We start from the raw sequence: 14,590 nt of genomic DNA, 5'->3' as shown, positions 1-14,590 counted from the left end.
TGGACACGTGGGAAAAGATCTGGGTGAGGAACGTAAAATTTACACAAGCTCAAAACCTAAGAGAGAACTTTTATAAAATGTTTTATAGATGGCATTTAGATCCTAAAAAGCTTGCAAGTATGTATCCGAATTATCAGCCAAAATGCTGGAGGTGTGGTGGCGAAGATGCAACATATTTTCACATATGGTGGACCTGCAAAAAGGTTACGGCTTTTTGGATAAAAATTTGGTGGAATATGCAGAAGATCTTCAAGCAAAGGATAAAGTTTTGTCCGCAATTGTTTTTGTTGGGTATAATTACAGATGCTACTGTTGTGGACACTAAGCTGATGTTGAATTTAATTACAGCAGCAAGACTTTTAATAGGTCAATATTGGAAGAAGGAGGAACTGCCGACTATAGAAGAATGGACTTTAAAGGTTTCTGACCTGGCGGAAATGGCAAAGATCTCGGCTTATTTGAAAGATCATTCGCAAGAACGTTATATTATGGAGTGGAAAAAATGGATTGAATATATCCAGAACAAATATGGGACTAAAAAGTTTCATTTAGCATTTGAATAAGTCTTCCTTTCTTTTTTCTTTTTTTTTTCCCTTTTATATGTAATATTAGTATTGCTTGTAGTTATCTTATCTGAGCTAGAGAGTGATAGATTTAAGAATTTATTGTTGGTAGCATATGGATGTTTATGATTGTTCTTTGTTTTTATACCTTGTACTTAGCTCTGGGAAGTCGGGGGGGGGGGGGGAGGGGGAAAGGGGGGGAGGGGTAGGGAGGGATAGGTAGGGGTGGGGGGAGGGGGGATTGTTAAAGATAAAATGTATTCTAAAACTTTTCAATAAAAAAAAAAGACTTGGCAATGAAATGAGGCACTGAAATTCCCTGAGGTTCCTTATAGAGACTTGTCACATCTAGGAAAATCCTATTTCTGCCCCTGAAAATAGCCTGGATGCTTTTATGCTACAATTCAATGCCAAAGAAAAAGGAAAATATTCAGCAATATGTGTCATCTCATGCCCCTGTTTGGGTGGAATGTGCATTACAAATGTGTTTCCTGACCTTCATTTTTCATTTAGTAAGGCAAATTCCCCATCCCACATACCTTCTTTCAATTTGTGGACTGTGTAGTGTAGTGGAGAATGTGGAATGGAATAGGAATAGGAATAGGAATAGGAATAGGAATAGGAATAGGAATAGGAATAGGAATAGGAATAGGAATAGGAATAGAACAGAGCAGAGCAGAGCAGAGCAGAGCAGAACAGAACAGAACAGAACAGAATAGGAATAGGAATAGGAATAGGAATAGGAATAGAACAGACCAGACCAGACCAGAACAGAACAGAACAGAACAGAATAGAATAGAATAGACGGACCTCGGAGGTCATCTAATCTAACCCCCTGCTCGAGCAAAAGACCTTATACCATACCAGACAAGTGGCTGTTCCAGTCTCTTCTTGAAAGCTTCCAGTCATGGAAATTTCTCCTTAGTTCTAGGTTGCTTCTCTCCTTGATTAGTTTCCATCCATTGTTTCTTGTCTTGCCTTCTGGTGCTTTGGGAAAAAATAGTTATTTAACAGAATATGTAATGCAAAGGATTAGTAAGACACGTTTGCTCTCCACAGGAACAACTTGAAAAGCCAATGAGTTAAGGCAGGGTAATAATGCCTCCAAACCTTCAGGAAACAGTTGCAACAGAGCATGATGAACCTTTGTAAATACTAGCAGATGGGCAATACAATCCAACATACAATTTTTACAACTGTATCAAGATTCCATAAATCTCCCTCCCATGTTTTGTGGAGTTTTGTGGGTGTATTGTATGTGGGATTTATATGTGTAATAAATGCCTAATAGGCCAGAAAGAACAAAATCTTTGGAAGGAATGAATAGTTCCTACTTTCTGATTCTCCCATCAATCCTTTCTGCTCTTCCTTTCTGCTTTGGTTTCCTCAGATCTGCCAGCATTATGTTCGACCTTGAATGGCGGGGTCGCCGTGTTGCCCTTAAAGCTAACAATGGCAAATACATCTGTACCAAGAAGAATGGGCAACTGGCAGCTGTCAGTGACAGAGTGGGTAAGTCTTATCTCTGGTTCCTGAAGAGGAAACTCCCCGTGGGCTTTATTTCAAAAGTTCAGTCCCTTTAAATAAAATAAAAATAAAAATAGGAAGCCACTATGAGAAATCTGTTTTCTTTTGGTTATTGAAGGACCATAGCATCTCTGACAATTGTCATGCTGACTGGACTTTTAGTAGAAGGTGGGTTAGTCAAATTCATTCATTTTCTACTGCTTTCGTATGGCTTTGAAAGACAAATAATCCAACCAAATCCAGACATCAAATATTTAACACAGTTGCATTGCTTTGTGGAATGTAGAAGATGGTGAAACAAAATAAAGCCAGATGGACCTAGTGTAGCAATATCTTGAAAGTATGGCTGAAGTTTCCATATAGCTCTAATTAGTCGCCAAAAGAAAGAGTATAAATCTGGAGCCCTCCAAATAGTTGGACTACCTTCTCATTATCTGTCTTTCTGTCTCCCCCCCCCCCCCACTGCAAGCAATAAGCTTTGGGGCTTATAGAAATCAGGAGAGACTGGAGACAGCTGGAATAAATCTTGAAAAGTCTTGGTGTGTAATAGAGGAGAGCTAGATAGAGAATTGGTGTAAACTGAAGTTTCCAAGGAAGTTGGAAGAAACCCACTCTGTTTCTAGAGATGCTGGCTGGGTTCAGCAGTATGCTGAATGTTGTGTTATATCATTATTTGAGTTAAACATGTTATGTGGATCTGGGTAATAGTGGCATCGTGAACCAAGCATGGTTAAGCACCATGGGCTTAGCAATTATGGGAACCTTATCATTGAGTTGGTGGAGCCTGGCCAGATAGTTCTGAAGCCGTAGTTAGAAAAGCAGATGTTTAAGGGAACAGGAAAACCAAAAGAGACATATCTGCTCAATGCGGGCTGACAAGAGGACATTGTTATATTCTTGAGCTGACTCTAGAACACTCTTGAACTCTTAAATTGGTAAATAATTATATATCCTGTATGTGCAAAACAATTTTAGCTAACGAGAATACTAAAGCAACGCTTATTTAGTCTTAGAATTAAGGGACTATTATATTTGGATTACCTAAGCATGGAAAGAAGCGGGATTCTTCAACATTTCTAGAATTTTGGCACATGCAGGGAACTTGTAGAGGTATGACTATAAAATGACCCCCAATTTTAAGCCCTACTTAAAATCTTCCCTTCTGTTTGCCAAATATCTACATGAACAAGTTCTTAGAAATAGGCATTTCTAAGGGAGCAACCTTGAATTCATTTTTAGATTCCTAATTCTTCAGGGTTATGGTAGCCTCATTAACCTCAGAACGCACTGAGTTACAGTTTGTTGCCACAGGGAAAGATGAAGAATTTGTTCTCAAGCTGATCAACCGACCCATTCTAGTTCTTCGTGGGTCCCATGGCTTTGTTTGTTACCATCGCAACTCCAACTTGCTGGATGCCAACCGTTCCATCTACGATGTCTTCCACCTCAATTTCAGTGATGGTGCTTACCAGATCAAAGGTAATTAGTTGTCTGCAAACTGGGTGGTTGGAAGAGAGAAGGAGCTGGGGAACATTCTTCATTCACACAGTGAATTAATTTGGATCACATGTCCGAGGAATGCTATACTACACGAAACACAGTGGGCCACTTCCTGCATGTGAGTGTAAACTGGTATGTACTCAAAGGTTGCTTAGTGTTAATGCTTTGAAGTTCCCATATGCAATCATATGCAAACATATCCATTTTGTCGACTGCAGTTCATCCCCATTCTATATAGGTAAAGGTAAAGGTTCCCCCGCACATGCGTGCTAGTCGTTTCTGACTCTAGGGGCCGGTGCTCATCTCCGTTTCAAAGCCAAAGAGCCAGCGCTTGTCCGAGGACGTCTCCGTGGTCATGTGGCCAGCATGACTAGATGCCAAAGGCGCACGGAATGCTGTTACCTTCCCACCGTAGTGGTCCCTATTTTTCTACTTGCATTTTTACGTGCTTTCGAACTGCTAGGTTGGCAGAAGCTGGGACGAGTAACAGGCGCTCACTCTGTTACGCAGCACTCAGGATTCGACCCGCCAAACTGCCGACCTTCTGATCGCTCAGCGTCCTAACCCACTGAGCCACCGCGTCCCTTTTCCATTCTATATAATAATAGTTAATTAAATATCCTAAGTGTATGTTCAGTAAACAAAAACACACTAGCCCTTGACTTAAAACAATTCATTTAGTGATTGAAGTTGTGACAGCGCTGAAAAAAATGATTTGTGACCATTTTTCACACTTATGACCACTGCAGCATCCCCATCGGCATATGATCAAAATTCAGACATTTGGCAACTTACTCCTATTTATGACAGTTGCAGTGTCCTGGGGTCATGTGATTCCTTTTTGCAACCTTCTGACAAGCAAAGTCAATGGGTAAGCCAGATTCACTTAACAACCACGTTAGTAATTCAATAACTGCAGTGGTTCATTTAACTATGGCAAGAACAGTTGTAAAAATGGGACAAATGGACTTAACAAATGTCTCACTTTGCAACAGAAATTTTGGGGCCTATTGTGGTTGTAAGTCGAGGACCACCTGTAGTACCATCCACAAGAAAGAAGTATTGTTGCCTTTGATTCCAGGGTTTATACAAGCGGAGAAATAGACTTTAAGAAAAAGGTCTGATGAAAACTGAATATGATCAACAGTCAAAGGGTACAGACTGTTGGAGAAAGAAAATTAAAAGTGGAAGGGAAACAGCTATAATGGACAGCTTAAGAGCCTCACAGCATTTAAAAAAAAATTAATATAGAACAATCTTATATAGAATCTTTAGAATCCATCAGCTAATTTCACACAATAGATTAAATTATTGAAAGTTATCCAAGTCACAAGGGAACCTCACGTCTGACTTGCCATATGGAGCTATCTCTGGGCTATCATGGTTAGTTGCTGTGCTGCTGTTGGTAGACACGAAATAGATTTAGAACATTTCCTCCTTGCTCCAACTGTTCCATCATCTCTACCCTCTACTCCATATGAGGAAAAGAAGATACTGCTTCGCAAAAGAACCCAAAAGTGCACATGCTCATTTTTCCTTCTGGATGCTTAAAAGGTAAAGGTAAAGGTTCCCCCGCACATGCGTGTTAGTCGTTTCCGACTCTAGGGGCCGGTGCTCATCTCCGTTTCAAAGCCGAAGAGCCAGCGCTTGTCCGAGGACGTCTCCGTGGTCATGTGGCCGGCATGACTAGACGCCAAGGCGCACGGAACGCTGTTACCTTCCCACCGTAGTGGTCCCTATTTTTCTACTTGCATTTTTACGTGCTTTCGAACTGCTAGGTGGGCAGAAGCTGGGACGAGTAACAGGCGCTCACTCTGCTACGCGGCACTCGGGATTCGACTCACCAAACTGCCGACCTTCCGATCGACAAGTTCAGCATCCTAACCCACTGAGCCACCGCGTCCCTGATTCTGGATGCTTATTGGGAAATAATTATGGTGATGGGAATCAAATTGCCCTGTATTGAGGAAGATGGTGACCAAGTGAGAGTGTCTTGTGTGTTCTGTCTTCCAGGTACCAACTGGGATGGGCAACTCCTTGCTCTCTGTTCCTCTACCATAACCAGCTATGGGCAGAGGTCCAACTAGAAGACATTTAAAGAGAGGACTAGCCCTGGCAAAGGATGCGTATGCCAGTGTTTTAATTAGGGAGCCTGGGGCTTCATGTTACTTTTTAACACGGGCTTTTGTTTTCTCTTTTTCCTAACATGGCCTTGCCTATGGTGGAACTCTCTGCATTCTAGATTCTGTGCAGTGATCTTGAGTGTGTTGGTTGTTGAATGAGCAAACTGGACAAATGTTGTCTCTTTTAGAGTTTTCCCCCACTCTAAAGAACCACTCATCGTCCTGGCACAAGTGCTCCTTTTCATATTTCAATCATCACGTTACGAAGTTTGAACATGCTGGCCCATTATTTATTTTTATTTATTTAATTTAATTTTTATACCGCCCTTCTCCCGAAGGACTCAGGGTGGTATACAGGGCAATACAATAAAATACAATATATAAAAATTAAAAAATATTAAATACAACAGCCCAATTCAATAAATTAATACAAAGCGTTAAAATACCCCTAAACCCATCAGACCAGGCCGGCTTGTTCAAATAAATATGTTTTTAGGTCACGTCGGAAGGAGCGAAGGTCGGGAGCCGTCCGGAGCTCCACCGGTAAACGGTTCCAAAGGTCTGGCGCGCCCACAGAGAACGCCCTCCCCCTGGGGGCCGCCAGTCGACACTCTTTGACCGACGGCACCCTAAGGAGGCCCTCTCTGTGGGAGCGCACTGGACGAACGGAAGTTGATGCCGGCAGCATTATGGCTTCTGACTTGTGTGTGTTTATCAGGGAAACATCCAGGCAAGTGTTTAGGATGAATGTGGCTCCATAGTGTATGCGCCCTCCAATGACTTGTGCCTCTTTGGTGCTCCTAGGCCTCAGTGACAGGTTCTGGTACGTGGCCAGCAATGGCACCGTGTGCAGTGATGGCGAGACATCTGAGGACTTCTTCTTTGAGTTTCGTGAGTGCAGCCGAGTGGCCATTAAAGGGAAGAATGGCAAATACCTACGAGGAGACCCAGCTGGAACCCTGCGAGCTGATGCCGATACCCTAAACTGTGCAACGTTTTGGGAATACTGAGCCCCTCCCCACAGGGCTTGAGATACTCCAGGGCCCAGCCTGGTACCCAAGCCTAGACACTGAGTGGTAGATGAGAGGGGAAGGTGAGTTCTGGCACCTGGACTCAAGGGGCCTTACACTTCCATACCCTGCAAGGAAAAAGGTGGATCAGGATAGAGGAACCTCTTCACCTAGGACAGGGGTGTCAAACTTGCAACGTCGTGTGACGTGCCGCGACGTATCGTGACTTTTTTCCCCGTTGCCGGCAATGGGGTGGGCGCAGTTTCGGCATGATGCACCTGCCCGACGGGCCGGCAGTTTGACACCCCTCACCCCTAGGGCTTTTGTTTTGTTTTGTTTCGGTCTTCCTTGCCTAAGTTTAGAAGTGACACACTAATAAGGCTCCTAGGAGGAGGTTATTGTGCTATGTCAGACTAAGTTACAGAGGTTGTATTTCCCTTCCAGTATCCCTAGGGCATCCTTGTGTTTTTTTCCTCCAAGAAGTATCAGACCTTAAAAGGCATCTGATATAGGTATGTCAACATTCCAGAAAACGTGGGTATGCAAAACAGAGGAGACAGGATAGTTTCAGGATTCTTTCCAAATGTGGAAAGTCAGCTCCTTCTAACTGGATGCAATAACTGAAGACACAGGATAGGTGTGCTCCCAATTCTCAACATAATAAAGGCTATTATTTGTAGTTATTTGGCCCTTAAAATCTGCCCCTTTAAAGCTAAGTAGCAATAGGCCCAGGACATTCCTATCCTCTGCTCTTGCCAGTTTCCAGCCAAGGCCTGCAGTTCACTTAATATACCCTGTATTTCCCAGATTACTTTTGTTTCTAGGAGCAGCTTTTTTGAATCAAGCCCTTCCCACATTTAATATGCTGGCTCAGAGGTTGTAGCCCAAAAGCAGAAGGAATCTGGTAGTGTGTGGCTGATTTTTCTCTCAGCCAAAACATCATAAGGTGGCATTGTGAGGAAAAATGGAGAGCACACTACGTATACCCTCTTGAGCTGCTGTTACCAAAAGCGGAATACAAATCTGATGAAATAAAGGCAATAAATGCATAAAATGTACTCTAGATGCTGGAGATATAATTTAGAAGCTAATGTACTCAGGAATGCCTGGCAGGAAGAGACTTGAGGGGCTCCAGCTGTTGTGAGATTTTTAATAAAATAAAATACTGGGCTAAGACAAGAAGGGGAGTAAATTGAATATTGGGTGGAGTTGCAAAATATCAACTAAGGTTTAAAGGGAGGAAAATTAGTGATGGATGATCTTTGTATATGAAGAATGAGGAGGAGCTGGGAAATTCTTGCCTGAGATAGGATTAATTTTACAGTCAAGAGTTTCCCTTCAGGAAATTTTCACAAGGCCCAGGACTGTCCAGTTATTGAAGCAGCCTCTCTTCTACTCCACTGTCCTTCCATATCTGACATCCCTTCCGCAAATAACCCAAAAAGGAAGGATGTTGGCTCAGTGGAGTTTCCTGCTCCAACAGCTGTCATGCAAGACCATTGTCTATGAGATCTTTTCAGACATGGCTTCACTAGTTTCTCCTACCTAATGGAATTGGTCTGCTTCCATAACACTGGAAAAAGCAAAGGCTTTTCTTTAGAAGGAGAACAGAAGCTAAGTAAGTTTTAGCTGCAAGGTTTGTGCTGTTTTAGAATTCAGAGCATGCTGCCATTTTTTCCCACCCCCTTTCTCTGTTCATACTCTTAAAATAGTGTACAGCTATTGTACACTATAGTGTACAGCTATTGCTATATAGTGCAGGCAAAACAGAAATGTTCCTGTGGAAGCAGCCTTTCTATTCCCCCCCCTCACTTCCTCCCCCCCATCCACTGGAAATGGAGAGACTCTCATTATCCAAAGGTAACAAACAGGCAGCAGTATGGATACTAGATCAATGAGTATTTCAGGTTTGTAGCCCAAAAGGTTTACTTGCATCTGAGAACAAAACTAGTCTTTACTTCTTCAATGTAGAGTCATTAAAAACACATCTGCTCAAAACCAGAAAAATTAAACTGTAATAAAGATGAATAAAACTACAGAGGTTTGTAAAACGATGCAGACTCGTAAAACAAAAGTTAATTCAGTCTCATGTAGGCTTGTACTCTATATTGTGGATGGAAGGTGGTAGGGTGGATGTGGTAGAAGAGGCAGCCTATAGATTTTCTTTAATAAAAAATATACGTTGTGCTCACTTAACAACCTTAATTGGGGCCAGCAACTCTGCCGTTAAGCAAAGCAGTTGCTAAGTGCGAAGCCGGATGACCACGGTTGTGTTTTCTGGCTGGAAACAGACAGGACTACATAGTAAAATGCAGTTTCACACCTTCAACTGTCGCTTGCCTCCTAACCACTCCCCTGCCCTTTGGAATGCTCCACTGCCTGCTTACTGTTTTGTACACATAGAAAGCAATGCGATTGTGGCACAGCCTGGGGCGGGGAGCTATGGAAACAGCTTACAGTACTCTCTTGAAATCTCTCTAATCTCTCCGCTTTGTGAGGAGAATGGAGAGAAAAAGAACCAAGTGATTTTTGTAGGCACTCTTTCCTACAAGTAAGCTCAAGAGAGCTTACTCTCTTGAAATCTCTCCAATCTCTTCTCTAGGAGAGATACCCTACCTTGCTTTGTTTCCCCTCCCTCCTCCCAAGAGAGATTGGAGAGAAAGGGATTTCAAGAGAGTACTGTAAACTGTGTAGCACGTTTGTGGCTCCCAGCCCCAGGCTGCCAGTGTGATTACATTGCTTTCAGTGTATGGAAGAGCAAACAGCTTATTGTCTTGCAATCCCTTCCTCTCTGATATCCCTGTTTTGCAAAGGGGAATAAAATAAAATAAAAATACAGGTCATATACAGGACAGCACATACTCCCTGTAATGCCAATATTGTGACAGGGATACTATGAAGGTTGCTATGGTTGTAAATTAGTCATACAATTATTATTTTTAACTGGTATTTTATTTCCATGGTAACAGCGAAGGTCACTGATTGAGTGGTCAATAAGCAAGGACTATCTGTATAATTCCTGGGCATACCTCGTTTCTAGTTTGAAGATTTTCTTACACACCTGATTTACAAACTTACACAGTGTAAAGCAACAGAACCTTCTATGTAAACATTTAACCCACTTTAATCCATGCTTTTTTGCTGGTATTATTAACCAGATCTGGTTCTAATAGATCTGAGAAGGAGTTCCTGAATACTTAGCCAGAGCATTTATTGTACCAGTCACCTCAGTGCACATACACGATTATAGAGAAGGGGAAAAAATATCCATGGCAGTTACGCAGATGCTACAAAGTCAGGGCATAGAGGGAGGTGTGATTTGGAGCACAAAGGGCAGCACAGCCCCTGTGGCCTTGGGCTCTGTGCTTCCCAGGACTCTGACCCAACTTGACTATTCAGTTGGCGCAGTTTACTCAACGCATCTCACATACTCTGGATTTAAGAGCCACTTTGCCCCTTTAAGTGAAGGCTGGATATATTTGGCTTACCCATTGGTTATTCAGTAAAGTGAATGTTCTGGATCTACATAGCATTCTGAACTACAAATTAGCCACATTGGGTGAGCTCACATACAGTAGCAGGTTTTACACTACAATTAGCTAGAGCAGGATGCAGCCGTGCACACAAACGGGCAGAAAACCACTCTGCTGCGTGGTGTCTCGGTGCCAGCATTTGTCTGGAGGGCAGCTGTGCTCCTGCGAGAGCTGCCATTTAAGTTTTCCACAGGGCCCCATAACCAGGGTCCATCATGGGGAATAAAATGGCCTCTCTCAAGTACCTGACAATAATTCAGGCAAGTAAGCAAAGCGGTCCCTGGAGCCAAGAAGAAACCACCTGCCACTTCTGAGAGAGAGGGAGGGAGGGAGGGAGAGAGAATGAATCTATGGAATAATTCATTGTCCTCCTGCCTCTCGTTCAAAAGTCATATTGGGGCAATGTTTTCATCGGGCCCAACGCAAAGGTCGCTAATCCACGCAGGCTTTGGAAATCTCCCGATCTTTCTGGGAAAAGGTTACACGCAACTGGTCGGGGGGGGGGGAATTGGGGGAAAAAATGACTGGCTGATTTAGGGTTTAAGGCAGCAAGGCTTCTCCAGCTTGAGGAATGTGGGCGGAGGCTGCAGACATTCAAATGAGGGTCTACCAGGTGATCGCGTACAAGACGCGGAAGGAGAAGCGGAAATCCTTTGTGTTGTAAAAGAAGGCGACGGCCGGATCGCCTCCTCCTCTTCCTCCTGCTACCACCCCACTCGTCTGCCCTCCGGCCCTTATAAAGGCAATTTTTCCTGCCCTGAAGGGAAAGGGAATCAGGCCAAGTTCGGACAGAGCCATATAAGGCAAACAGAGCGACAGACTTTAGACCTCAGAACCAGCCAGATCTTAGGAAACCGCACACGAGTGGCAATTGTGCAGTATCGAATCTCGCTTATCTCGAACACATCACGTCACATCACATCAAAGGCAGAAAGAACAGAGCGTCCTTTTCCTAAAAAAAAAATAATAATAAATCCAGCCCCCCCCAGTACAAAGATGTGTGTGTGTGTGTGTGTGTGTGCACACACACGGTGGGGTGGAAAAGCACGTTCCTTATTTCACTCATAGGGAAGGAGTGCCTTGGTTCCGGTCGCTAAGCGTTACAGGAGTTTTCAAACTTGGCCCTTTTATGACTTGCGGACTTCAACTCCCAGAATTCCTCAGCCAGCATGGCTGGCTGAGGAATTCTGGGAGTTGAAGTCCACAAGTCATAAAAGGGCCAAGTTTGAAGACCCCTGCGTTAAAATCATGCAAGGCGAGGGGCGGCCGCCTCTCCTGAACCTACGGCGAGCTGCTCTTCGTGCCTGCGCTGCCGAGGGGACGAGCAACTCCCACCGGGGGCCACGGCAGTGCCTGACCCCGGCCACCTTCTCGCCCCTGTATCCGCCACGGGAGCCGGCCAGATGGCTACTGGGGCAGCGGAGCGAGTCCCCAACCCAGAAAATGGCATCGCTCTCTGGCGTGGACCTTTGCGATCTGCTTCGAAAAATGCTGAAAGAATGAATGGACACTGATGCGTCCCTGCGTGTTGTGGGAGATTGGCAGTGAGCAATCGGTTTAAGCTCGAAGTGAATTTCAATGAAAGAAGTAGCCAACTCGGGCAAAAGTTATGACAGCTGAGCTCATGCAGGCTTAGGCCTCCGCCCGTTCTTATTTTTCATACGTGGTTAAGCTTGAAAGACCCACCTAATTAGAGGGAAAAAAATTGTGCAGGGACACAGATATATTTGATTTAAGCAACTTGTTAAGAACTGCACGCTTTCATGTCGTTATGAAACCCACCCTTGTTTGTTTCCACATACAGTAGACATCTCTGCTAATTGCATTGGGAACAATACCAAAGTGATGTATTGATGCACTCATAGCAGGCATTCATCAAAAAGCCGGGACAGCTCTGCAGCAGTGAGCCATCTTGACATGAGCAGTGTTTGATCTCTGTGTTATCCACAACTAATGTGAGTGCACTTGGGCGTTATCCAATCTGCTGCAAAAGATTGTTTTTACTACTTAGCAAGTCTTGCTGACAGTATTTGGACTTACTAAGTGTATAAGTAGCTTCAGTCACTGCGTTGAGCCATACTATTTAAAGTCAGCTTTAATTGTATTTTTGTAAACCATCCTTAGTGGGGAAACATGCATATATGCAAGCAGAAGTTACTTAGATTTAGTGTCACAGATTTCATCATCTGGTCATTCCAGTTTGGAAATATAATTGTAAAACTGTCCTGTGAGCCCAGTCAAGTGAGTATTAATCCAAAAATGGTGAAATAAGTCGTGTTTAATGCAACATGTTGAACCCATCTGTGTGTCCTTTGGGTTGTGCTTCAAACCCAGGCACTTACGTGGCTTATGGAAAGCCACTCTACATCAGTATAACAAAAACACCTTTCTTTTGTGTTCTGAGCTTGAAGAGATTCTCATTTCCAGGAAACAGGCGTAATGTGTTTTGTGCTGGTCTGCATAGGAAAAAGATAGCAGGAGAAAAGAGATGCATCTGTACCACAGGGGAAATAACAGCTCTATCACACTGCTAGTTTTTCAGACACACAAAAGCAAGTGCTCGGTGTATTGCATTTGGACAGAAGGCAGCTTCAAAATTGCTCGGAGATCTTGGGAAAGGAGCAGCAGGTGAGCTTTTAAACTCCTGCTGGTCCCAGCGGACTTACTGCTTGTGTGATGTTGGAGAAAGAGCTCTCTAGAATAAGGAAAAGACAGTTAAATGGTTTGGGTAGCTATGATGTTGCTATCTCTGAGGCAAGAGAGCAGGGTCAAAAGAGGACCTGCCATAAAGTCACCGGATCCTGGGATGATCAACATGAGATGTATTCCTGAGAATTACACAAGGAATAGACTGGACCTTGTGGCTCACTGGGCTAAGGACCTCTCAGCTTAAAGCCAAAATGGCATCACTCAGCTTCAGCCTCCATGGACCTCAGAAAAACCCCTCCAAGCAACCCAGAGTTAATGGCATATTGACCCCTGCTGACGGCAAGATAATAGTGCAACTACTATCCCAGTATTTCTACCAGGCTATTCCTGATGCAGGACCAGCCCAGTGATTTGCAGAGAAATTATACACAATTCATAATGAGAAAACACAAATGCATCTGCTCTACAAATTTATCACCCTAAAGGTATGTGTATAGTGAGGACATGGGATAAATCAGAGCTCAGTTTGGCAAAAGTGTGGCTGACACTCTTGAAGATAAACAAATAGGATACTTTCTAGGAAACAAGGTGGGAGTCATGTATTCTGACCAGGATCCTGAGATGACATTTTGAGTGCAAGGATGAATTCTGTGATGGGCAGTCTGGAGACTTGATTCATCTGGACTTGATTCCCCATTTTTTTGAGCAAAACAATCCCAGACAGGCCCTGGAAGTAGCCTTCTCCTAGCAGCCACAAGCTTCTCCAGCTTCATTAATCCACCAGCTATGATTTTTCCAAGCAGAGATGGTCTGCAAAGCTAGTCCTGCTCCTCATGGAGCTGGGGGCTGGGCTCTCACTGTATGTGCTTAGTGCTGAAGGGTGGTTGGCTGGTGTCCAATTAGGCTAGCACTGCAGGGAGGCTGAGGAGACTCATAGACCCAGACCTGTAAATTCTTCCACTCAGAACTTGCTGAGCAGGAGGGCGAGGACACTGGAGCAAGGAATCACAGCCCACAGAAGCACTGTCAGTAACTGAAACCTGAACTTTTCCAAAGAGCGGTGCTGGGACCGTTCTCTATTTGACTCCCTGCTTTTCCCACTCAAGAGACAGCTGACCTGCCTGTTCCCCCCCCCCTTTGCAAGTGCCCCTGGTGAAACACTCCATGATGAAGGAGGTGGAGGAGGAGGAGGAGCAGCATCCCACTGAATTCCAATATATTAAGAGAAATTAGAAAAGGCAGGTTGGGGAAACACCGGCATCTCCCCCTTTTGCTCAATATCTATTCCCAAGCCTTGAACAGCACAGGTTCACTTAACCTTCATTTCCGAAGGTTAATTGCATAGCGATGTGTGTGAGAGTGTATTTATGAAGAACTGACACGGCTAGGTAAGCAGGGGAAAACTGCAGCTTCCGTAAAAAAAATGGGGCTCCCTAAAGGAAGTTTCAGCTGCCGCTCTTTGGACAGCCCAACCCTTGCCGCAATTGGAGAAAGAAAGGTCAGGCGAGGGGCATCCAAAGATTCAAGAAACAGGGCTGTAGACAGCCCCTAAACACAAAGCAGGCATTCCCCACCCCCCAGCCATAGCAGCTCTCTCTCCCCCTTTAAAATTTTCAGGCTGACCTGGTAACAAGGGAAAGGGCCACATGGGGAGGGGAGGGCAGCCCCCATCTGCCTCGAAAGAA

The 14,590-nt window shown here is 44.1% G+C and overlaps 1 protein-coding gene across 1 annotated transcript in view; it reads left to right on the top strand.

The window, feature by feature from the left end:
- Nucleotides 1-6,723, top strand: part of FSCN2 (fascin actin-bundling protein 2, retinal) — a gene marked incomplete at both ends in the record, with an annotated part of 31,556 nt that extends 24,833 nt beyond the window's left edge. The window contains 3 exons of the mRNA XM_081320926.1: nucleotides 1,954-2,075; nucleotides 3,402-3,569; nucleotides 6,518-6,723. Of these exons, the coding sequence (XP_081177052.1) occupies nucleotides 1,954-2,075; nucleotides 3,402-3,569; nucleotides 6,518-6,723 (496 nt within the window). The remainder of the gene's footprint in view (nucleotides 1-1,953; nucleotides 2,076-3,401; nucleotides 3,570-6,517) is intronic.
- Nucleotides 6,724-14,590: the final 7,867 nt, after the last annotated feature.

This window comes from Vipera berus (assembly GCF_964194415.1).
Source record: "Vipera berus genome assembly, chromosome: 2".
Taxonomy (NCBI): domain Eukaryota; kingdom Metazoa; phylum Chordata; class Lepidosauria; order Squamata; family Viperidae; genus Vipera; species Vipera berus.
Note: the sequence above shows the minus strand (reverse complement) of the source record. Positions and strands in the feature narration are given on the sequence as shown.